This window comes from Typopeltis vanoorti, chromosome 11, assembly GCF_054136105.1.
Source record: "Typopeltis vanoorti isolate ZY-2024b chromosome 11, IOZ_Tvanoo_1.0, whole genome shotgun sequence".
NCBI lineage: Eukaryota > Metazoa > Arthropoda > Arachnida > Uropygi > Thelyphonidae > Typopeltis > Typopeltis vanoorti.
The window spans coordinates 125,391,152-125,418,749 of NC_143559.1; the positions used below are offsets into that span (position 1 = coordinate 125,391,152).

At 35.2% G+C, this 27,598-nt stretch overlaps 1 protein-coding gene across 2 annotated transcripts in view; it reads left to right on the forward strand.

Annotated features, from left to right (window-relative positions):
• Nucleotides 1-27,598, forward strand: part of LOC150102025 (lysine-specific demethylase 2A-like) — a 478,446-nt gene that overhangs the window by 428,573 nt on the left and 22,275 nt on the right. For both annotated transcript variants that reach the window (XM_090400997.1, XM_090400998.1), the window contains exons 13-15: nucleotides 13,706-13,945; nucleotides 23,466-23,714; nucleotides 25,777-26,010. In XM_090400997.1, the coding sequence (XP_090257123.1) occupies nucleotides 13,706-13,945; nucleotides 23,466-23,714; nucleotides 25,777-26,010 (723 nt within the window). The remainder of the gene's footprint in view (nucleotides 1-13,705; nucleotides 13,946-23,465; nucleotides 23,715-25,776; nucleotides 26,011-27,598) is intronic.

Sequence of the window (27,598 nt, forward strand, 5' to 3'; positions counted from 1 at the left end):
CAAGACACTATCTGATGGCCTAGGATGTAAACTGGGATCTGGAAGTATTAGTATTTCTCATATTTTAGTTTTATGCAATCATATTTATTCAAATTAGATTGATTTTTAAGAGCAGCAGGTTCTAAAAGCAGTCTTTCTCACCTGTGCATCTGCTAGCTCATGTTAGAAGTTTAATGGAGTGAAACAGCACTATGAAAAGATTACAGAGAAAAAGTATTTAATTCTTCCAATACTAATAATTTATATAGTTATAGACACATCATCAGGGAGTACAATATGAGATTTGTAACACATACGTAACTAAGTGAAACATGTGGACAAAAGTGTAATCCTAACTAGGTGAAGTACCCTCTATGATACCTGGTGGCCTAGGATGTAAACTGGGATCTTGAAGTATTAGTATTTCACATATTTTAGTTTTATGCAATCATATTTATTCAAATTAGGTTGATTTTTAAGAGCAGCAGCAGGTTCTAAAAACAGTCTTTCTCTTCTAAATTTAATGTGATGGAACATAACGGTCTTTTTCCAATTGATTCTGTGAGCTGTATCCAAAGTGTGGTCTGAAAGGCCAGATTGACCATAGTTTTGAACCCAGATGTATTTTTTATGTTCTTCCATGGATGGTAGCCGATCTTCCTGTGTGTCCATAGTAGGTTAACTTGCAGGAATAAGGACCTCTATATACCTGGAACTGAGAGAGGAGGAAATTTGTCTGAAGTGGAGCAGATAAGGGCAGCTAGTTTCAAGTGGGCTTGAAGGTGGTGCAAAGATTGTATTTCTTTAAGATTCTGACTATGTTTTCAGATTGGCCTCAGACATAGAGTATGGCAATAGCCATACTCTATGTCTGAGGCATTGTCCACGACATTGACATAGAGTATGGCAATAGCCATACTCTATGTCAATGTCGTGGATTAGGGGAAAGGATTGATTTTTTTTTTTTTTTTTATATACTGTGCAAACTGTAGCTATTAGAAGGGGGAAAAAGTGTGGTGTATATGATTGAGTTGATGTATATGATTAACGACATCATATTGTTGGCAGGCAGGGTGGAGACTGCTAATGTTATTTAAAATACAAATCTGCCCAAGTTTAGAATATTCTTCTCACATTTGGGATGGTATACCAGAAATTTCAATAAAAATGCTTGATACTGACTACATGATGGCAATCTCATTCTCATAGTAATTCTGTTTGTAATGCCTTTTCTGTAGACTGTCATGTTCAGCTGGTCTGCTGAACCATTATTCTTTTCCTTTAAGCTGGAAAAAAGACAAGCAGCTATTGAATCAGCTGATCATACTCATCTTTCATTCTATCTCCAGCCTTTCTTATTCAGTTTTCCCGATTTATAACCTCCAGCTGTTCAAGAAAGATATTAGCTCTTTATTTCTATTTAACCACTTATCTGTGCATAGCACTATGGGTTATAGGTTTTGCAATTTCTCATGTTTGAAGATATAAAGATGCCAAGAAATTATATTCTTGGTTTAATCCTTTATCCAAGTGTAAGCAAACGATGTTTGCACGTGAAGCATCTTTACAACTGGGCTACTTGTATATAGAGGCTAATGACTTCACACCAATTGCCTTAAGCACATACACCCTTTTTGGATGTGTATAATACTATGCATTATGGGAAGGGCCACTACTCAGACTGAGATGCCCAGTCATGAAGATACTTACTTTCATGAGATGGAATAGGTGCAAGCTGAGTATAGAAGATTGAAGAGACAAGAGAGGACAGGTGTAAGCTCTGGAGCATGTGATGTGTTTGAAGATCCTGTTGTATTCATACACAGTGCTTGAGTACAATAGGAAAGATGCCATTGGGACCAGGTGACTTTGTCGTGTTCAAAGTTGTCTAATATTCTTCTTATGTCTTTTTTGCCAAAAGAACACTGGAGATTGTTTGCTTACACTTTGATAGAGGATTAAACCAAGAATATAATTTCTTGGCATTTTTAATATATAGTATAACCAAGTGAAAAAAATTTCCAACCTGTCTGAAGGTGTTATAAAAATAAATTAGATAACATTTTAAAATCTACTGATTTCAAAGGTAGGGGAGCACTTCAAATTAAAATCTCACAAGTTATTGAAATATATTAAAACTGTAAGTGAAATCTCTTCCGATTTTTATTATTTTTTTTTTTTTACAAAAAATGCTAGCTTGTACCAATCTCAAATTACAGACAGAAAATGATCATAAACATTCTGAATTTTTTTGGATACTTACCATGTACTAACTTCAAAAAAAAACAAAAAAAAACTACATACTATGAGAGTTGAATGGCTTACCACAACAGGCAAAACAAATCCTTTATTTTAAAATATTTAATACCAGTATTTTACTTTATATATTACTTCACATGTGAAAGGCTGTTCTGGGAATTAGCATATACACTACAGAAGATGCCTAACTGAAATAAATTTTCAAGAAACTGTAAAATATTTGAGCCACTGTTATGCTCTGCTAAAAATAACTACTAGCTATCTATCATTTACTGCATCAAGAAGGATTCATTTGAGCACCAGCTTAAATAGTTTATGCTCTTACTCTTTTTTGTAATAGAATTCTTTCTATTACAAAAAATCAATTTGTTGTAAAGATGCTTCACGTGCAAACATCGTTCATATCAATTCACGGTTTGATATGAACACAGATGGATAAGAAAATAACTATTTATTAACTTAAAAGCTAATATTTCGCTAGTGCTTTCCATAATGCATAGTATTATATTATGTATTATATTATATTATATTGTATTATATTATGTATTATATTATATTATATTATATTATGTATTATATTATATTATATTCTATTACAAAAAATCAATTTGTTGTAAAGATGCTTCACGTGCAAACATCGTTCATATCAATTCACGGTTTGATATGAACACAGATGGATAAGAAAATAACTATTTATTAACTTAAAAGTTAATATTTCGCTAGTGCTTTCCATAATGCATAGTATTATACACATCCAAAAAGGGTGTATGTGCTTAAGGCAATTGGTGTGAAGTCATTAGCCTCTATATACAAGTAGCCCAGTTGTAAAGATGCTTCACGTGCAAACATCGTTCATATCAATTCACGGTTTGATATGAACACAGATGGATAAGAAAATAACTATTTATTAACTTAAAAGCTAATATTTCGCTAGTATTATATCCAGCATCTTCAGAGCACACAACACAAAGTTTGTTACAAATGCAAAACAACCACAATCCGGTGTAACAGCAGGGCTAGTAAAAGTAATTGCAGCATGCAATACAAGACTAAAGTCCTAATATGATGCCATCTAGGTTTAAAAAAAAAAAAAAAAAAAATTCAAAGTTTTGAAATAGTAGTCTTAGAAAGTTTGAAAAAATGAAATAAAATAAAAGTAATAAATATTAATTTGGTCTTAAGATGACTGTTTCCCAAATCTTTGGTAGATTTATACAGTCATACTTGTTAAGGTTTGGAGTATGTTTTAAGTTAATAAATAGTTATTTTCTTATCCATCTGGGTTCATATCAAACCCTGAAATCTATTACAAAAATGTCTGACGAACACATAAGCCTATCCACGCGTATAAATATTCTTCACGGAGTTAACATCGTACGTAAGGCACGACAATGTAAGTGGAAAGTAAAATTGGCACGGCAACTGAACAGGTTAGCCTTCTTAAAAAGAAGGCTAACCTGTTCAGTTGATACCAATTTGATACAAAACTGTATGAAAATTAGGAACAAGTTTCACTCGGCCAAAGCCCAACGTATTTATAAAAGGGCGAGTTTAGCACTATTACGATAACAGGTATACGCTACTCGCTGAGAACTTTCAAAAATAAATTCCTCCATCAGTGTACTATGTGATATATTATCTGACATTTTGAACCCGGAGCTATGGGATATCTTGGATAGAATCTCTGACTCGACAGCCAATAAAGAATTCACTAAAGTTAAAAACCGACACCGGAAAAAATTTGAAATCCTCCAATGATGAAATGTTATGCAGCGGCCACAATTTCATCAAGATGGCGGTGTTGTGAACCTATCATTGACAACTTTATCCAAAGAGGCCACGAGTGCATTAAGTCTTGGACACAATTTTGCCGTTACTCCTAAAATTCTAAAATTATGCCTAAAACCAAAATAATGGCTTCCATTGAATGTGGGATTTGCCACTTGCCTCCAGCTATAGCCAATAATATTAGGTTAGACGTGGCCAATATCCTTATCGATTCTAAGCCTCCCAAAAATAATATCCCACATAAAGAAATAATAGCTCTAAAAGAACTACGCAATAATAACCACATTACAATAACAAAATCAGACAAAGGTAACGCCACTGTAGTAATGGATACAACAGAATATGAAAGCAAAATGCATAGACTGCTCCAAGACCAGTCTACATATCAAATCATAAATCGAGATCCCACCAACTCACAAAAGAATAAGATGTGCAAGTTATTGAACAAAGTCACTTCCTGGCCAAAAGAAATTGTCAAAAAACTCAAACCCTTGCACATTAAAACACCCAGAATATATGGTGCTCCTAAAATACACAAACAAGATACACCTTTGCATCCTATTGTAGATAGTATAAACAATCCTACGTATAAACTAGCTAAACATTTAGCCAAATTACTAACCACTTACACAAACAATTCTTCCTCTTTTGTTAAAAATTCTACCCACCTAAAAAGTATTTTAGAAAACCACACCTTAAATAGTTCAGACCTAATGGTGAGTTTTGATATCACCTCATTATTCACTAATGTACCACTGATTGAAACATTTAACTTACTAAATTCACAATTTCCCCCAGATATATTTCAGCTATTTAAATTCACAGTACAGGCAGGTTATTTTACTTGGAAAGGGAAAATATACAAACAATTAGATGGGACAGCTATGGGTTCCCCCCCCCCCCCAGCCAATTTCTACATAGAACATCTGGAAAAATTAGCTATCAACGCAGCCACTCTCATACCTAGTCTCTGGCTATGCTATGTTGATGATGTGTTTGCTATTTGGCCACATGGCCCAGACACATTGAATACATTTTTAGTGCATCTAAATAGCCAGCACCCTAAAATCTACTTTACAATAGAACTAGAAGCCAATGACTGCCTACCCTTCCTGGACACACTGATCACACATGTTTCAGAAGGTTCCTTATCATTTTCGGTTTATAGAAAACCCACACATACAGGGAGATACTTACACAAACAGTCACACCATCACCCTTCTCAACAATATGGTATCTTAAAAACACTAACCATAGAGCTAGAGCAATCTGTTCCAATGACATTGCCCTTACTGCTGAACTTTCTCACCTACGACACACCTGCTTAACCAACGGTTATAATCCCCATAAAATAGATAACATACTAAATGCTACACAGAAATCCCCTCTATCTACCACAGAAGACTACAATAAAACTATCACCATCCCATACATTAAAGGCACATCTGAAAAGATATCTAGGGTGCTTAACAAACACCAACTATGCACAGTATTTAAACTTTATGTAAAATTAGCAACTCTCATCCATTCACCTAAGGGCAAATGCACTCCTTTATCACATCCAGGAGTCTATGAAGTGCCCTGTTCTTGCCATCAAGCCTACTACGGACAGACAGGAAGAATTGTGGACATCCGCCTCAGTGAACACAAAAAATATATCAGACACTTTCACTATGGCAAGCCAGGTCTGGCAGACCATGCTTTGGATACTCCTGCACACAGGATCAATTGGAAAGAAAGAAAAGTAATGCACAGAAGCTTCTACAAGTCAGAGAGGTTGTTCCTGGAATCAACAGAAGCCTTAAAACATACTCCAAACCTTAACAAGTATGGCTGTATAAATCTACCAAAGATTTGGGAGACAATCATCTTAAGACCAAATTAATATTTATTTTATTTTATTTCATTTTTTCAAACTTTCTAAGACTATCATTTGGACTACTATTTCAAAACTTTGAATTTTTTTTTTTTTAATTTATTTTTTTTAAACCTAGATGGTGCCATATTAGGACTTTAGTCTTGTGTTGCATGCTGCAATTACTTTTACTAGCCCACTGTTACACCGGATTGTGGTTGTTTTGCATTTGTAACAAACTTTGTGTTGTGTTCTCTGAAGATGCTGGATATAATATCAGCGAAATATTAGCTTTTAAGTTAATAAATAGTTATTTTCTTATCCATCTGTGTTCATATCAAACCGTGAAATCTATTACAAAAATGTCTAATGAACACATAAGCCTATCCATGCATATAAATGCTCTTACTCATTTCTGCATTTTCTGTCTTTGTGATTATTTTTTTATTTGCTTTAAATTTGAGAATGCCTCAGTAATTGGAGACAAAATATTGGTCATAAATTATTTATTTCTTTTACTTGTTGTGATAAACCATTAAACTTGCATAGTAATATACCAACATATAAGTTTACGGACATTTCTAGCAATGTTATAAACCTGTGTGTAAAATTTTTTCAAATTCAGAGCAATCAACACACACACACACACACACACACAAAATATGTACATGCTTTCAACTGATATGCCTCTAACACAGTTACTAAAAGCACTCAATGAATAATAAACAACAAAATATAATTCTGCAACAGAATTTGCCATTCCTACAATGACACATTTGAATTCTTTCTTTTAGAGAAACTTGAAAGTGATGATGACAAGATGATTATGTTCCTGATGAGGAAAATAGTCCAACAGGAAAAGATACCAGAGGAATGGAGAAAAAGTATTCTCGTCCCAATCTACAAAGGAAGAGGAGATGTTCAAGACTGTGGCAACTATAGAGGGATCAAGCTGATGTCACACACTTTGAAGATATGGGAAAGAGTAATGGAAAGGAGGACACTTTGAAGATATGGGAAAGAGTAATGGAAGGGAGGATATGGCAGGAAACGAAAATTGGTGAGGAGCAGTTTGGATTTATGCCAGGAAGAGGGACAACGGATGCGATATTTGCACTAAGGCGATTGATGGAGAAATATAGAGAGATGCAAGTGGAGCTGCACATGGTATTTATAGACCTGGAAAAGGCATACGACAGAGTGGCCAGGCAGGAGGTATGGAGGTGTATGAGGAAGAAGGGGGTGTCGGAGAAGTATGTGAGGATGGTGAAGGAGATGTATGAGGGAACAGAAACTCAGGTGAGGTCTAGTGTCGGCATGACAGAAGGGTTCCACATTGTAGTAGGGCTACACCAAGGGTCAGTTCTGAGCCCCTACCTCTTTGACCTGGTCATGGATGTACTAGTGGAGGATGTCAAGAAGGAGGCACCATGGAGCATGCTGTTTGCCGACGATATTGTTCTATGCAAATCATCCCAAGAGAAACTTGAAAATACCCTGGAAGAGTGGAGAAAGGTATTGGAGGAGAGAGGCATGAAAATTAACCGGGAGAAGACTGAATATATGTCAACGGGGAGTGACGAGGATGTGATCATACGACTTCAGGATGAAAGGCTAATTTCAGAGAAGAAATTCAATTACGTTGGGTCGGTCGTTGAGAGGAATGGTGACCTGGATGAGGAAATACGGCTGGATGAACTGGAGGAAGATGAGCAGGGTTCTGTGTGACAAGAGAGTGAGTTGTAAGAGGAAAGGAAAGCAGTATAAGATGGTGGTGAGGCCGGCGATGCTTCATGGTGCAGAGACGTGGCCTATAACAAAGGCACAGGAGAGGAAGATGGAGGTAGCGGAGATGTGAATGTTGAGATGGATGAGTGGTGTGACAAAGAAGGACAGGATAAGGAATGACTACATCAGAGGGATGGTTAAGGTGGGACCAATTGGCAAGAAGATACAAGAAAGTAGGCTGAGGTGGTTTGGACATGTAGAGAGGAAGGGTGAGGAATATGTTGGTAAACGAGTGGAGTATATGGAGTTGGAGGGAAGGAGGAAAAGAGGCAGGCCCAAGCTCAGGTGGAGGGATAAGGTGAGAGAGGATCTTAGGGAGAAAGGATGAAGTCCGAAGGACGCCATGGACCAGAGAACTTGGAAGAGGAAGGTTAAAGATCGGTGCACTGACCCCGTTTAACATGGGATAAGGCATAGTGAAAGACGAAAAAGAGAAACTTGAAAGTATAGGGTGTCCACATTGGACCTCCATAGTTTCAAAGAACAGTAAAAAAATCAAAATGCAGAAATATGTAATGTTTGTAAAGTTTGGGTTGTTCAAATATTCCAGAGACTCCACAAGTTTCATCCAGAATTTTTTCCTGCATGCGGTGCCACTTCTGGACAGGGCTATCATAGTTTTAAACATGTTGTCAGGGGCAGAGAAAATGCAAGTTGTGTGGTGGAAATTTTTTTTCATGGAAAGCAATATCGACAGAATGATTTACCTCGACATGCTGGAAAATTTCACCTTTCCACAACTCGAAGACTTGCAATCACACATCCTCTTTCAACAGGATGGTACCTTGCCATACTGGCATTTGGAGGTCCATGCAGCTCTTAGCCCTCCAAATGTCCTCCCTCAGCAGTGGATTGGATGTAGAGGACCGATTCCTGGCCACCACAATCACTGCTTCCCAACTTACTTTTTACCCAACTTCATTTTTTCTTGTGGGAATATGTGAAGGACACAGTCTGTCCCACTAAAGTGGACAACCTAGAGAACATGAAGTATCACATTTCTGCTGCTACGTCCTACATCACCCCTGACATACTTCAGAGAACCTGGTCGGAGATAGACTATTGATTTAACATTGTGCGTGCTTCTACTAAACGAGCACACATGGAAATGTACTGATTTTTTTTTTTTTTTTTTTTACAAAAACCTGGTGAATGTTCCTCCTCATTTGTATAATTTCGACATCATGGTCCATATATTTAAATAGTAGTAATACTCTGAAACTAGGAGGTCTAATGTGGACACCCTGTATAACATCACATGGCTCATTCTATTACAAATAAATCCATTGTTTTCATTTTACCTTGTATCAACTGTCATTGCCACCAAAGATGGTCTGTAAGTTTTAGACCAAAATATATGGTCTTCTAATCAAATAAATATTTCTTTTGCCTCGTAAATAATTTTCATGTAAATAATTCATATAGACCCATTTGAAAATGGGGTGCTTAAGGGTCCAAGCTGTATAACTGAAAGGAGACCTTCACATAGCCTTTACAGGAATGCGGAGAACTGACCAGGTTTCTGACCTAATATCCAATCCTCACCTCGTGGTGCACCCTGTTGGGTATCTACTTGGATACTGAATGAACGAGGATGGGCTGGCAATTTGGGATTTAGCCGACCAAATTGTATTCTTATTGGTTAAACCAAAATAAAAAATGATGGTATGACATGACATAATTTCATTCCCACTGGGGCGTCGCCTGGTTAAACAAGGCCCCCCGTTGTTTTTGCCAGGGAACCAGGGCGAACAGCAAAAAGTCAGCTACTGGAAGAAATCTGAAAACAAACCCCAACTCAACATCACCAGAGTTAAAGATCGGTACTATCAACATAAGAAGCCTAAATGGCAAAGAAATGGAGCTAGCTGAGGAATTAGATAAGTACCAGATCGACATAATAGGGATGACTGAAACAAAAAAGACCAAAACTGCTGAGATCTTTCTGAGCAGTAAATACAAAATGTTATATTCAGGCAATGACAATCAAGGAAAAGGAGTAGCCATAGTATTCAACACAAAATGCCAGGCTAATCTTCTTGAATGGCAATCAGTCTCAAGTAGAGTAATGTGGGCAAATATGAGAATGGGGAACTGGACAATGAGACTTATTTGTGCCTATGGTCCCACAGAAGGTTCTGCTAAGGTAGAGTGGAGGAATTTTTTGAGGTGTTAGAAAAAGCAACTGACACAATGAAAAAGAATAAGTTGGTCCTTGTTGGGGATCTAAATAGCAGAGTAGGAAATGATTGCGAGACATACAAAAATATTTTGAGAAAATTTGGAGAAAAGAGCAAAGCTAATAATAATGGCAAATATCTGTTGGATTTCTGCTCAGGACATGGACTGGTTATTACTAACACCATGTTCCAACATAAAAATGTGCACAAATTCACATCGAGAGAAGAGGCTAGGAATAAGAAAAGTCTCATTGACTATGTTATTGTTGATAGTGATGTTTTCACCTTGGTGCAGGACACCAGAGTGTACAGAGGGTTTGAAATTGGAAGTGATCACTATTTAGTCTTGATCAGGATAAAATTGAATTTTATATTGAAAAGAATAAAATGTAAGAAAGTTTTAAAGCGAATAAAAGTTGAGCAGCTCTCAAATGTGAACTGTAGACTAAAATACACAAAGATTATTGAAGAAAAATTGAAAGAGTTTGAGAACAGGAATCAAAACTTGGAGATTCAGTGGCAAACTCTGATGAAAACATTGATTGATTCTGCCAGAGAGGCATGTGGTGAGGTTGTCTGCAAGGATAAAAAAATCAGAACTCCCTGGTGGACACAGGAAGTTAAAGAGGCAGTGAAGGAAAAGAAGAAAAGATATCAAAAGTTCCTGTCAAATAAGTCAGCTTGTGCTCTTAGAGAATACAGAGACAAATGTAAGAAAGCTAAACAGTGTGTAAAACTAGCTAAACAAAAGTCATGGGAGGACTTTGGCAAGAATATATAAAATAAATATCAAGAAGGTGGCAAAATATTCTGGAGGTTGTTGAAGATGCTTATGAATGGAGGAAAGAGTGCTGTAAAAGGAGTCAGAGATGATAAAGGTGACATGAAAATGGGAGAAAAAGATATCCTTGAAGTATGGAGTAATTATTTGAAAAACTGCTAAATGAAACAAGCAGTGATGACAGCACAGTGTTAAAAAACACTGACAAGGCATGCAGTCAGGAATACATATCCATACTTGAAGTAGAAAAAGCCATCAAAGGCTTGAAATGTGGAAAGGCAGCAGAGGTAGATGATATTCGACCAGAAATGCTGAAGTATGGTGGTATAAGAGTCTTACAGTGGCTGCACTGCATACTTCAGGAGGCCTGGACAGAGGGACGAATTCCCGATGATTAGAGTAGAGCTCTCATAGTACCCATATATAAAAAGAGAAATAAAACTGAATGTGAGAATTACAGAGGTATTTCCCTACTGAGTGTTCCTGCAAGATCTATGCAAGTATACTTGAGAAACAGTTGAGAAGAATTGTGGAAGAAAAGATTGGTGAAGAACAAGCTGGATTCAGGCCATATAGAGGCTGTCAGGATCAGATCTTCACTTTACGACAAATAGCCGAGAAACCATGGAAACATAACAAAGATCTGCATTTAAGTTTTGTCGATTTGGAAAAGGCATTTGACAAGGTGCCAAGAGAGAAGCTATTCAATACGCTGCAGTTATATGGTGTCAATGGGGCATTATATCAAGCAATACTTAGTCTTTATTTGAGTTGTAAGTCAGCAGTTAGAATTGAAGGATGTACAGTAAGATGGTTTAATGTTAAATCTGGTGTGAGACAAGGATGTACATTATCCCCTCTGTTATTCATTATCTATATGGATCACATTATGAAGGAAAGTGGTATTAAACATGATATCAGAATTGGAGATGTTAATGTCAGCTCTTTGCTTTATGCGGACAGTTATATTTCTGTATAAATCCACTACTAGTTTGCAAGATTCTCTGACTAAATTAAATAGCTGTTGTAATAGATATGGTATGAAGGTCAGCAATAAAAAGACAAAGACAATGAAGATAGACAGAATCATTGAAAATGTCAACTGTGTTGTGAATGGAGAACCTGTGGAACAAGTAAAACATTTCAGCTACTTAGGTACGATTTTTACTGAAGATGGTAAATTAAATATAGAAATAGACAACAGAATCAGCAAAGCTGGTATCGTGGGAAGTCAATTGAATAAATTCATATGGAATAATAAAGAAGTTAGTCGGAACACTATATTAGCTGTATACAAGACAGTGTTCAAACCCGTTTTAACTTATGAATCTGAGAGCTGGGTCAGAAGTAAAACACTTGACCAAAGACTAGAGACCACAGATATGAGAGTCCTGAGAAAGATTATAGATGTGAACAGATGGCATCAATGGCAATATCATATTAAAAACGAGGATATTAGGAAAAAACTTGACATTGTCAACATCCAGGAATGCATTAGCAGAGCTAATCTCAGGTGGTATGGTGACATAAATAGAATGGGCGAAGAAAGATTAGCAAAACAAGTGTTCTCTGCCAGGTTGGCAGCAAAACAACCCAGAGGAAGACCAAGATATAGGTGGATTGATACCGTAGAGGGTGCCTTAGACGATAGAAATATAAGATCTGATAATGTTGGAGTCTTGACAAGTAACAGACTGATTTGGAGGAAAATTGTAGATAGGAAGTTAGTAATGATGTAATTTTTTTCATGTAGTACTATCATATCCTGTACACCCCTTGAGGGCAGGAATTTGATGATGATAACATTTGAAAGTTATTTGAGAAGACTGAGGTGTATATTTTCTGGACATCAGAAAAGGCTGGCATTTCATATTCATTTGAAATGCAATTGAAGACGTGGAAAGAATGTCCTACAATCGGTGCCAGAAACATTACTAAAGAAAGGTTTGCAGCTTAGCATTAAGCATATCTAAAAACTGGCACTTGTAAATTTAGCTCTGATTGGTTTGGTAATCCTCACCTACATAATCTACTTTAAGGTAACTAACTAGTCTTCAGAATATACTGAAAAAACCACCACAACATCATGTGCATGCTATAGAATCTATTATAGCATTTGCATACTAACATAGTATGTCTTTGTTCCTGTTGTTTCTGTGCAGGAGGAATTTCAGTTTTTATGCATACCTTTTTAAGAACAACCTAAAAGGTTGAACAGTCTGCATGCAAATGGGAGATCAGTCTCACTCTTGTAAAAATTTATTTCCTAAAATATGGCGAGAAGTTTATTGCACCACTTGATGGCATATTGCACTTATGTTATATTATGTTATTAATTTACTCTAATAGCCAGACAAGGTTTCATTACTGGATTTTCTTTTGTTCAAAAGTAGTATTGGTTAATGAGTTAAATGTTGGTCGCAATTTCATACTAATGAGGTTTTCCTTATATGAATCCAATATGTTGTATTTTATTATAAAAGATTTCTTTTATCACATTGCTGTACCAGAAGTGGTATGCTATAGGAGGCAACATGTTAAATCATTTAACATGTTGACTTCCATAATGATAGATATTTGCAAAATGGATCCTTTAAAAGCTAATCATAGTGCATCATCTTTACTTCTATTATGCAGTCACTTTTGGACCTGACTATTCTGTAATACACTGCAAAATTTCAACTGACACAGTACTATTGCTTAGTTTTGAATATGCTTCATTGGTTGATGTTATGGTCAATGTTACTAAGTATAAATATTTTACACTTCCCAGATACTTTATTATTATACAATCCCTATCCCTTTCTTTATCAATTCTCTTGTAGATAATTGCCATTAAAGAAAAGTCAGATGTATTACATTGCACGATTTGCAATGTAGTCACTGATAATTGACCAACTTAGATTTATACTGTGTAATTATATTACACAGTTTAGATGAAACTGTGTAATATAATTGCCACTTTTTGTATTTTGTTTCACTACTGTACATATGATAATATATGAGAAAATTCTCATTTATTAGAAAGTTTACCCAAGTGTAATTTCACTTAATTTTTATATAATTGTTATATAGAAACCACGGCCTAAACCTCGTTCTGGTCCACCATCATCATCAAAAAGTTCCAAATCTGGATCTAAATCTGGAGGAAGTGGAAACAATTCTAACAGTGCACGACGAAGAAGAACACGTTGTAAAAAGTGTGAAGCTTGCATGCGAGCAGATTGTGGAGAATGTCATTTCTGTAAGGATATGAAAAAATTTGGAGGTCCAGGTAGAATGAAACAGTCTTGTATTAGTAGGCAGTGCATGGCTGTAAGTATGTTTCATATATAATGCAGTATGCTACTAAAGATTGTTTGAATTGTTATGCATCTGAATATATGTGATTTAGGTATAGTTCTCAAACTTGCAGATCACGTGTGCTTTTTATCTGTGATCTGCCATTTGTTTCACTATATCTGTAAAATGTCTCATGGTTTAGAGTTAAATAAATTTCAAGATTTCCAAAGATGTTTTATTTCCACTGTTTATTTTTCTTTGAACATATCTTTGCTTTTATGTCCATATCACTGTTTGATAATAAGACACTTCATATATTATGGTTAGCAATATTGGTGTATGAATGTGAAGTATGATTGGATAGTTAATTGTCAGACTGAATACATTATTATTATTATTATTATTATCTGAGATCTCCAAGAAGAAAGTCCAGGACTCATTGAGGGAAGCCTTACATCATCCACACCATACCTTCTCTTAAACTCATTTACGCTAGATGCACTCACTGCTTCAGCAGACAAACTGTCCCATTCACTATTACTGAGTGAATGGGACAGTTTATTAGTGAGGGCTAGATTTATCTCAATCTAGCCCTCACTCCTTTCTTAACCCCACATAAACTTAACTTCCACAGATGATGCCCCCCCTGTTCTCTCCCCCACCATCCATATAACAAAAAAAATCATTAGTTGATATTCTATAACACCTTTTCAGAAGTTTATAGATCTCTACCATATCACTCCTGTTTACTAATTTCTGCACTCTCCACATACTCTCAATCATCTTCATTATCATCTTTGTTACTCTTCTGCATTCTTTCCAGAGCTTTTTATCCCCTCCCCCATATATTTGGTATATATGGGGGAGGGGATAAAAAAGGGGATCCTGCTTGTTTCTCTGAACATTTATAAAACAGTGCAATTCACAGAATTGCACTGTACTCTTTACATTTTTTGTTTCATGTAAATATACCTTGATATATATTGATTCGGATATTCTGAGATTTTGCTAACCTTTCATTTCCATTCTGTTTATGATCTCTTTGAGATTAGCTCTACTCATTCTTCAATCAACTGTATTATTTTTAATCTATCTGTCGCTTCTGAAAGTTGCTGATCCTTGATTATTTTTAAAACTTTCATGCTCTACATCAGCATTTACCAAAGTGTGGTACGTATTCTCCAGGAGTCTTTAGGGGGGTACGATACACTATTTAAAAAAATTTTGGTTACTTTTTTTTTGTCACCATATTGTTGCAGATAAGCAACGATGTGGTGACATTTATTCTATTCTATTCTATAATTCTAACTACAGCATAGTTAGAACATTAAAAGTTTACATTCAAATAATTTGAATTGTGGTGTTTTTTTGAATCATTCATATCTAACAAATAATAACAGTCTTCATTTATTGTTACACCACTCATATGTGCATGTATACGTGGTTAATCATGTTTGTGTCACAAGTTGTCATTTTGACATGGGCTCCATCTAAGAGTAAAAATAACAAATATAGAGAAGATTTCATCCAAATAACTTTCCAAAATTTCATTTTGTCTCTTTAAACTTTTTTTTTATAATTGAAAATTTTATAATTTTTGTTTCTATTGTGTATCTGTGTCATGCGTGTATGTATATATATATATATTATCTGTCTATTGCTCCGCTCTCTTCATTCACTTATTCCCCATTTATATTGCCTTCTGAAGATCCATAAACAAAACACTCCTCTTAGACCAATAGTTGAAGACATTGACTCCCTACATACAATCTCTTGAAATATCTTACTTCCTCCTTAAAACATCTCACAGGAAAATCCTTTTCATATATCAAAAACTTGAATGATTTCTTCTCAAAGATAAAGAACATCCAACTTAACGAAGCAGACAGAATGGTAAGCTTAGACATAGTCTCACTATTCACGAACATTCCAACCCAGGAAGTCCTTAGTCTTTTAAAAAACAAGTTACAAGTTATCTAAAAAGATTTTTGCCTTACTTGTGCATTGTGTGGATTCAGGCTACTTCTTATTTGAAGACAAGATCTACAAACAGAATTTTCTAGTTTGGCAGTGGGTAGCCCATTGTCTCCAGCGCTAGCCAACGTTTTTCTGAGGAAATGGCCTTTTCCTCAAAATCTGGCTACTTTACATAGACGACATTTTCTTAATTGGGAGCATGGCCCAGAAAACTTACAAACCTTTCTGGATCATTTAACAATTTTCATCAAAATGTTAACTTCACATCCGAACCAGATGTTAATGGTGTTTTAGCTTTTATAGATATAAAACTTACTAGAACAATGGATGGTCTCAAGAAATCTTTAGAAAGCCAACATACACAGATAGATACCTACATGCTTCGTCTCACCACTACCCCCCCCCCCCAGAAATTAGGAATTATTTCCACACTAACTCATCGGGTGAGATCCTTGTTGTCAGAAGAAGAGGAACTTCAACATAATAAATTTAGTTTAATCCTTTATCCAAGTGTGAGCAAACAAAGTTTGCGCCTGAAAGTATCTTCAGGACTGAGGTAAGGTGGTACACACCAGGGCAACTCGTTGCAAAGGTGGAGCAAGCTACCAATACTACTGTCTCAGTATCTCCTATAATGCAAAACACATCTCCTTGCGGATATGTCTAATGTTATGCATTAAGGGAAGGGCCACTACCCAGACTAGTTTCGACCTTTATTGAGGTCTCTTCAGTGGGAGCCAGGCCCAAGCTGAGATACCAGGCAGAAGCATTCGCAGGTCATCTCTACCTATAGGAGTTGCCAAATGGTGTGCCACCCATTTTTAATAAATTACTCTGGATTTAGAGAAAGATGTTGAAAGTTTATTTTTCACTTGGTTAGAATATAATAAATTTAGTTTAATCCTTTATCCAAGTGTGAGAATTTGAGATTATGTGAGATTAAACTAAATTTATTATATTCTAACCAAGTGAAAAATAAACTTTCAAGGAACTTCAACAAAAACTTAGTTGCATCAAAAGGACTTTCCTAAATAATGGTTACTCTCCTAAAAATATCTATAATTGTCTTAGTGTATGTAATCAACATAGTAATGAAGATAACTCAAAACCAACAGCCTACATCTCCTTACCATATATAAGTTCTCTTTCTCCTAAACTAGCAAAAATCCTGAAGAAATTTAATGTTAAAGCATATTTCTCCACCTTTCCAAAACTCTGATCTTACCTCAATCAACCTAAAGTAAAACACAACCTTCTTCAGTTCCCAGGAGTATACAAAATCATTTGCAGTTGCGGCAAATCATATTATGGCCAGACAGAAAAGTCCATCTCTCTCCACTTAGAAGAACACCAACATGACATTTCTTATAACAGAGTCCATACTGCTATAAGAAATGTCATGTGCACTATCCAGCCATGTTTTATTCTCGACTAATGTTGAAGGACAACAACATCAAATAGACTGGAACTCACCTTCAAACATGCATAAACGCTTCAGTGAATTAGAAAGATGTATCTTGGAATCCAAAGAAATAGCTCTCGACCTTGCCCATCTAAACAGCAATCTCAGTTACAGCCTGCCCAGTTCACATAGCGCTGTAATCCAGTTTTGGCGAACTCATGATATCATTCACATGCACAGTGCTTCACGTCAGAATTAATGCTCGGACTCGATTTCAAACACAAATAGTACTTGTTCTAAACTCTGTTTTCTCTAAAGTACAATACAGCAATCCCTCGATTAGTGCACCTAATACGTTCTTTAAAACATGCGCATTAATCAAAAACGCACTAACCGAATATAATAACCTATGGGAAAAAGTATAATTCATTCCTCAAATTTCTTTTTTGAACCTTAATTTTTTTATAAAAGAATTAAGATATGTCTCAGGACCTAGTTAAAAGAAAACCATGAAGCTGAAAGACAATAAAACATATTCAGAATATAAATTTTATTATTCTACTTCTTAACAAAGAATTGAGCTAATGTAGTTTGGCGGGCTTTTTTTTTTTTTTCTTCTTCTTCTTTCCCATACAACCGACGGTATGACCCTGTTTCCTCTTCTACACTTCTGCAAATTTTACTGCTTCTCTCTTCATCAGAGTCAGCCTCTAAGCATTGCTGCTTAAAAACTTCGATTGTACGAAAAATATTTTCAAATTGTTTTTGTGAAATCTCTGTTGGCTGACTATCAGTGGTTAAATTTTCTGCATATTCTTTGGGATCTTCCTGCTGTGCATCTGAATTTAGCAGGTCGGAATCACTCAATTCTTCAGAACGAGATTTAATTAACTCTTGGACATTATCATTGAAGGGGAGAAAGAAATGAAGGACGTACAAATTGATCACCAACACGCGAAACCACATGCTTTATAGATAAAATTTCCCAACTGTTATACAAGCAAAATAGTTAAAACTTTAAAAACTACAATGATCATAAAAGAGAAGTAATTTTTCTACGTATAATAATAAACAACTCATCCCATAAGTCGGATTGATTACCCTATTATCGGAATGGATTCTCCTTTTTGTGACATGCGCAGAAGTGTCGAAGGGTCTTGAATCTGTAGGCGTACTATAGTAGACGACATACATTTTGGCAGTAAAAATTTGGAACATAGTATACATAGTGTACATGGAAGTAGTGTAGTATGCCATTAAAAATAACTTTGTAAAATGTTTTAAACCGGTAACTAAATTATTTCATTCTGGTGAGTGATTTTTTTAAAATAGTTTGCCATAAAAATGTAGAGATAGAAAATTTTTAAAATCAGTAACATTTATTTTTAAGATGTATATAGGTGTACTAATCGAATTTTAGAGGTGCACTAATCGAATTTGGGTATCGAAAAAAAAAATTATGCACTAATCAAGGGATTACTGTATGTTTTTGAGATGTTGTTTTCTACATGGTACTGTATTCACCTGACGAAGTCGGCATTTCCGATTAAACTAGTAGTGAAACCTTATTAAAATCTCTTGTATTTTTTATCAGTGTTTAAGTCAGTTAATAATTATAAACGTGTATGTGTGTGTATATACGGAAGCTGTTCAATAAGTTATAAGACTATATTTATACAGAAAACAGATTACCTTTTAATCGTCATCATTTACATGGCCTTTTTCGAAGTAACTACCGTGAGACGCGATGCATTTGTCCCAGTGTTGCGTGCACTTCTTAAACGCATGTGAAAGTCTGTTTTTTGAGAGTTCTTTCAAAACTGCCTCCACAGCTTTTATACATGCTTTGTTGCTTTCAAAATGGCAGCCTCTTAGTGGTTTCTTGAGCTGAGGAAACAGCTAGAAATCTCACAGTGCGAGATCAGGACTGTATGGAGAGGTGTGGTAGAATATCTATGTTGTTCTTCTGCAAAACATCCACTACACAACCAGCAATATGTCGCCTTGCATTATCATGGTGCAATAAGAAGCCATTCTTCAGCAATGGACGCTTCCTTTTGACGTGCTGTACCATTGGCCGTAAAACATCCGCATAGTATGAGCCATTTACAATATTCCCAGGTTCTACACTGTGTTGGTAAACAATGCCTTCATAGTCAAAAAACATTATGGTCATAACTTTACCAGCTGATTTTACAGTTTTTGCTTTCTTGGGAGTAAGCAAAGACAGATGCTTCCATTCACTGCTTTGTTCTTTCATTGTAGGGTCATAGTGATACAACCAAGCTTCATCTGCTGTAATGATGCGTTTTAAGAAGTTGTCACCTTCTTGTTCCAGTCTTTCTTTCCATTCTGTGCACACATTCACTCAATGGTGCATTTGCTCCGGTGTCAAGAGTTTGGGAATCCATCGGGCGCAAACACGTTTCAGTCCCAAATGTTCAGCCATGATTGAGTGAACACTTCCCACAGAAATATTCAGGACAACATGCAGCTGGCGTACTGTAATTCTGCGATCCTCCTTTATGATAATCGCTGCTTTATTGATCATTGTCTCTGTGATGGACGTTGAAGGTCTTCCCTCACGTTCAAGATCTTCCACATTTTGCCTTCCTTCCTTAAAAGTTTTATGCCAGCGAAAAACACTTGCCCTGGACATTGCTTCATCGTGGAAAGCTTCGCATATCATGTTAAAAGTGTTTGATGCCGATTTTTGCAAATGCACACAAAATTTTATCGCATAACGTTGTTCCAAGGACGCTTCCATTTCGACGACTGGTCGCGGCTCGTAGGCATGCCGAAACAAGCTTGCGTTTAGTCACGTGACACTCTGGCACATCAGTCCGTATACGCCATCTATCAACCTCTTTTGTTAATTAATACAGACAGCAACATTTCTTTATTCCACAGAAATTAATATTGTGATGAGTGGTTTTGCGACAGTAAAATTAGTCTTGTTACTTATTGAACAGCCCTCGTATATTGGATTTTTATAACTAAAATGTAGTTAATAATTAATGTAGTTAATAATTTTAAAAAATGTATATGTTTGTGTATGTTAAACATAATGCAAATGTTTAAAAATAAATACCTTTATAATTATTTGTGTTTGAGTGAAATGTTATTGTAATTTCTCCTAAATTGCCTTTACTTGAGAGAGGGTATGCGGTCACTAAAAGTTAGAGAAACACTGTTCTATGCATATTTCTTTTCATTATGCTATTTAGTGCTGGATATTGATTACTTTCTGTTTCAGCCCTTTATGTATTCTTATATCCAAACCTGTCCAAAGATATCGCTATCAGTAATAACATTGCCAACAAGACTTTTCTCATTTCTTATGTATTCTCTTCATGATTGTTAATGGCTCATCTATGCTATGGTCATCCAAGTTCACTACCTTATGTATCTTTTGATTGTTTCTTCTCCATCTGTCTGTAGTATAGAGCATTTCATCAAATCCCTGATATGTACCCTCAGGGTGTACAAGATATGATAGTACTGCATGAAAAACTTACACCATTACTAACTTCCTATCTACAATTTTCCTCCAAATCACTCTGTTACCTGTTTTTAATATAAAATCTGACAATGCTGTTACTTCAGCATTATCAGATTTTATATTTCTCTCTTCCAAGGCACTTTTTACTGCATCAATCCATCTATATCTCGGTCTTCCTTTGGGTTTTTTTCTTGCCAACCTGGGCAAAGAACACTTGTTTTGTTAATCTTTCCTTGCCCATTCTGTTTAAGGAGCTAATCTCAGGTGGTATGATTTTAGGCCGTTAGCAGAGCTAACCATACCATCAGGTGGTATGGTTAGCTCTGCTATCGCATTCCTGGATGCTAACAATATTAAGTTCTTTCCTAATATCCTCGTTTTTAATATGACATTCCCACTGAAGCCATCTGTTCACTCCTCTAATCTTTCTCAGGACACTCATATCTGTGGTCTCTAGTCTTTGGTCAAGTGTTTTATTTCTAACCCAGCTCTCAGATCCACAAGTTAAAATTGGTTTGAACACTGTCTTGTATACAGCTAATTTAGTGTTCCGACTGATTTCTCTCTTATTCCATATGAATTTATTTAACTGACTTCCTACCATACCAGCTTTGTTGATTCTGTTGTCTATTTCCATATTTAATTTACCATCTTCACAAAGGGACGTCTTTCTTTCACCAATGAGACTTCCATAAAATGCTCTCTACCAGTTCACTTCAACTTTTCTATCAGGATCATCATCCATTGTATCAAACACCAAGGTCTCTATTTGTTGTTTATCATTCATTCTATAGGTGGCTTCTATATAATTGTAACTTTGTATTAGATTTTCTTCAGCTTTCCTTAAAAATGTTAAGTCCTCTGCCTCACCTTTTTTTTAATATCGTTCCACACACAAGAGCAAGTAATTAGTTGATATTCCTCTTAAAGAGCCGAATGCTGTAGTCTGAAGTGATATTGTCTTTGCGAGAAGACATTCATCTTTTGGTTACCACTATATTCACACAGTCACATTTTTCAGATTTCTCAGTTTGAAATTTTTTATATCACTGTAATTGAAATTGTCTCACATTCAAGGAATTATACTGAATGTTGTAGCCACCCCTTCTTTTCCCTGATCAACATACCTGTATAAAGCATTTTATTATTTAAAAGGATCTCAACTGTTTTAGTCCTGTTTGTTTTTAGTAATGTCAATTATGTCTCTGTTTTTGTAATTCTTCACAAAGATTAAAATAATAATTCATTTTTGACATAATAAAGCAATTTGGACGAAAACCGTTGCATTGACAATTTGATTTTATTGTACTGTCAGTTGTGCTGTTTTTATTCTGGAAATAAAAATAGTGTAAATAATTATTGCAAAGCTTCATAGACAACCCATGACTGTCTCTTAATGGGTAGCCAGAAACAGTGCTCTATCAATAAATGAATTTAAGGAGATATGATAAGCATTAGTGGTGTTGGTCTTCCATGATGAATCTTGGACTTGATAGAGATGCTGTGTAATATCATAAAGAATTAGAAAAAAGAAATTAAAAAAATAATAAACCTTTTATCAAGATGCCATGTTCACTTGTTCAGAACATGTCATGTAATCTATGCCTCTTATCATCCTTGTATCAGTTGAGCCACAATCGTTTCAAAATAATGAAATATGATGGCAAGTTACTAAAACCATAAACTCTCACTAATGTTGGTTGCATTTCTTCTGCTATCATTTGCAATTACTTTACTCTCTCATATACTGCTCTTTCTATTCTTCGTAAAAATATGCATTTACATTCTATTTCCTGTAATAGTATCTTCCTCTGTCACTGATGCCTATAATTTTGGCCAAGTGAACCTGACCAATACCAAAACTCATCTTAATTTCTGATGTTTCTGGCATTAGTGTACTTACAATGCAATATTGGGCCTTCAAGTATTGGTGTATCTTTTAATGATAGTTTTCTTTAATTCTGAAATGATGTGAAGCTGTATTCAGCATTCTTTGAAAATTCACTTCAAGAATGCCAGCACACATAATCATCTCTCTCCCTTTCCTCCCCTCATAGTCTTAGTATTCCTGACTTTCATTTTCATTCTCTTCCTGAACAAAACATTTTCCAGACATGTAACTCCAAATCTGTTCAAGTGCATTCTTTCAGTCATCTACAAGTCATCTTATCCATTATTTGCTCCAAACAGCTAAGACCTGCACACCATTTCCTCCTACAAATTGAGTCATTTGCAATTATCACCCTTGTTTGAATTCACTCCTTTGATACCCTGAAAATAGACTTACAAACTTTACTCTGTTATTCTTCTAGTATCTCTCTAATATCCTAACAGAAAAAAATTACAGAGAACTAATAATTTTTAATGACAATTATACCTTAGGTGAGAAAAAAGAAACATCACCTGATCCTTTTCATGCTTCATGTGAGACATACTTTACAATTTGAGAAATACTGTTAGAGAATGTGATTGTTTTCACTTGCTAGAATATAACATTTTATGACTCAATATCTGATAACTGAAAGATAATTGTAATTTAAATGAAACTTTGGTATTAATCATTGCTTTAACAGTATTTCTATATTGGCTATGAATTAATAAATTAAATTAAATGTTGAAGATCATCCCTGTCTAGTTAATTAATGTGTCTGTGTTAAAAATGTTACTTTTAGCCTGTTTTACCACATACAGCTTGCTGTATGATTTGTGGAAAAGATGGATGGGATAAAATGAGTAATCCTCCTCCAGAGAATGAAAATTCTAGTCTTATGGAATGTTCTCAATGTTGGGAAATTGTTCATCCTAAATGTTTGCAAGAGAAGTTTCCAGATCTCCCAATAGAAGGAAACGTGAATGATGACCTACCTAATAGTTGGGAATGTCCAAAATGTTGTCGTGATGGTAAACCAGAGCAAGTCAAGGTAGTATTTATCATCTTGATTTTTTTTTATTATTTATTTATTTCTGAAATTCAAAACAGGTTAAATTTATACATGAGCTCAAAATAGCAATATTTACCCTTATGATGTAAATGGTGTTAATTGTTCTTCTAGCTCATGTCAGAAGTGTAATAAGCGTTGTATTATATTTCATTTATTCCATGTTACAGAAACATGAATTCTACATATGAGATATACACCGAGTTAGCTTTGCATTAGGATTTACATTTACATATTTGGTGTGAAAACAAAGTACCATACGATATCAATGTCATGTGCAGCTACTCTAAATGGGCACATCTAGCCTCTGTACGTAATCAGTAAATGTTTGCCAGTAATGGGGAAATGTAGCTACATAAGCCAATTTGATTGCAGGCAGATAGTTGGGGCCTGGAACGCAGGTGCCAAAATTTTGAAAACAGCTGCAATCCCCCCCCCCCCCCAACACACACACACACACACACACAACTGTATCAAGGTTGTACCGGAACTGGATTAACCATAAACAGACATCCAGCAGAAGGGCTCATGTTGGTCAGCCATGCATGGCTGATCCTGTGGTGAGCTTCGGGTGTGATGACTGGTTTCTCAGCAACAGTCACACAGCTCAACCACCAGTATAAAAGTGGGGCAGTTCAACCCATTTTCATATGCACCATGTGGCATACCTTGCTTCACCTGGGGTTCCACAGCTGGAAACCACCAAGGGTACTTATGATGACAGCCAGACATTGCAAACAACACACTGCATGGGCCAAGGAATGTCGCCAATGGATCCTTGATAGATGGAAAAAGGTCGTCTGGAGCAATGTAACCCATTTCCTGCTGCACCATGTGATTGCTGGGTTTGGTGTAAACAGCATGAAGTCCTATATCCTGGTTGCACAGTTGGGGTTCAGCAGTCTGGTGGAGGTAGTGTTATGGTCTGGGGGAGCTTTTTCCTGGCATACCCTAGGTCATCCCACAAACACTGAATGGTGAATGCTTCAAGTTAGTTTTTAAATCGATCCTGCCCACTACTGTTTCATGCAAAATCATCGCATCCAAATTAAGCAAATTTTTCTGTTTGAGACTGCTGATTGAGAATATAGCACTTCTTTGTGTAATGAACAATTTAAGCAGTGCATCACTGACGTTTGTAAGCAGCTCAAACGTTTAAATTTTTTTTTTTTTTTTTTTTTTTTTTTTTATTATTATGTTGTTTTCCATTGCTGATATACATATAAACATATTTATTCTTCCACAATGTCAATACTGTTGAAGAGGACAAAAAAAAAAAGCTTTTTACACACTTTAACATTTTTCACATATGTTCTAACTCATGAATAATTTCGACTTTTTCATAAGTTGAGAGATACTTTCTTTAGTAGACATGTTTTTTATAGAAAAGTTCGTTTTTAACTGATTTTACAGTTGTGGCAATGTTTAGATAAAATGAGGGTGGAGGGCTTGAGGATAGACGCTGGAGAGGTAGGTAGTGAGGGGTTCATCTTTATCAACAAGATTAGGTTATAAACCTGCCCATAATATGATGCAGATGGTCATAAAAACTAATTGACTACCTTCATTTTTGTTTATTCCAAGAATTGGGTATTACAAGAATGCGTAGCTACCAAAATTTGTACACTATATCTGTGTAGTATGCTCATTATAAAAGTGAACAATTGTATGAGAATATGCATAAATTAAAATATCATTATGGCTTGTTGCTCAGTACAGCCATGATCTCATTATTTCTGTGCTTGTTTACAAATAAAGTTCGACTATATATATATATATTAACTAGATTTAAAGAGTAAAACTGTTATTAGTGTCATTAGACATCTTAGAAATAATATTAAGAATTTGCAATTAACTACTATGTATTATAATTTTTTAAATATGCCCTGTTTTTGGTTATTAATATTTTTAGGAAAAGGCTTTGAAAATTTTCAAATCTTAGAAATGCATTTAAAGTGCTGAAAGATTATCTGAAAACTTAGTTTATTTTTAGAAGAAAATATTCCTTTAGGTAAGTTATTAATATTAATCTCTATTTTCTTAGCCAAGACAGATGAAAGGAAGTAGACAGAAACCTACAGAACCAAAGAGAACTGCATCAAATGGAGAAAATAGTATTCCATCAGAACTAGCACCGGTATCAACAGATTTAACAACAGAGTCTAATAAAAGATTAGAAGAAAAACCTTCAGTTAATAATTTAAATTCTATTAAATTGGAACCAAAACCTATAAAACGTGAAGAAGACAATACAGATTTAACACCACTCAAAAAGAAGGTATGAAAATCATTTTTAAAATTGCTGTGATGTAACATAGTCGCATATTTGTAATGTCACCCATACACGAGTCATTGCAGAATCTTTAGTACATTAGCACTAACTCTGCTATTGAGGTAGAAGCTTTTGAATCATTTGGACATAGCAAGTTTTTAAAATAGGTGTTGAAAGCCTTTCCAGAGAGCAGATAGACAGAAGAAAAAGCTTGTTAAAATATCATTATAGGTTTATATTATTATCATTATTGGGTTTATAGTTTATAAACAACAGGGCCATGAGGGGCAATCATCTTGATTGTAAGGGAAGTGGCACTCCCTTGGACCCCTAGCTGGATCTATCATCTTCTTCTTCTTCTACTTTGAGGAAGATCCATTTACTTTAATCTTTTCTATAATGCTTTATCAGCCAACTCTTCTTATTTTATGACCCCTTATGCTATTAGAGTGCTCGAGGACCATGGGTCTTTTCATTTCTGGCCTTACAACTATGCTCTCTCTCTATAAACCTTACTATAATTCTTCTATAATCTACTCTTTCTCCCTTCAATATACCCTATTCCTCCTATGGGTTTAAATTCGGAAGAAGGCTAGTTCAGAAGCCTTAAGGTAGCAGCCCTACCACTGAACCATTCCATCGTCAGGCTAGTCCCCTGACATGGAGAACATAATTCTACTTGTAAGCTGACAGAAAAAGATAATCGGATTGAATCTATGGAAAAGGTAAAACAAAAATGGAAACGACAAAATATAATACACATAGCAAACTGGAATGTAAGAGGAATAGCATATAAAGAAATAGAATTAGACCAACTATTAAATGAAAGAAATTTTAAAATAGTAGTAATCACTGAAACAAAAAAGTAATTAAAAGGAACTATGAGAACCGAAAATTTTAATGTGATATACAGTGGAGTCGACAGAGACCAAAGATCACAAGCAGGAGTCATAATTTGGATTCATAACTCCCTTTCAAAACAGTTAAAACATTATTAATTATGGATTGAAAGAATAATAGAAACTAGAATAAAAATAGATAGAGGCTATTTAACAATAATTGGTATATATGCCCCAGAAGAAGGAAGAGAACAGGATAATATTGATTTTTATAATCAGCTACAAAACATATAATAAAATAAATAAAAATGATTACGTAATTTTAGCAGGAGACCTAAATGCAAAAATTGGAAACACGAAAATTAATAATAATATAGGAATACATGGAGAACATACTCTAAACAGGAATGGTAAAAAATTGATTGACTTTGTAGTTTATAATAACATAAAAATAATGAATTCCTTCTATAAACATAACGACATACATAAATATACTTGGGCAGCAACAGGATGGAAATCAATATTAGATTATTTTATATTAAATGAAAAGAAATAAAAATTTTCACTAGATGTTAGAGTTCACAGAGGATATAAAATAAGCAGTGACCACTTCCTTGTTAAAATAAAATTACGATTACCACCTAAAAGACTACAAGTAACAAGAACAGAAAGAAAATTTGAAACATTTGTTTATAATACAAGACTATTGAATGACACAAATGTACAATGGCTATATGAACAAAGAATTAACCAAT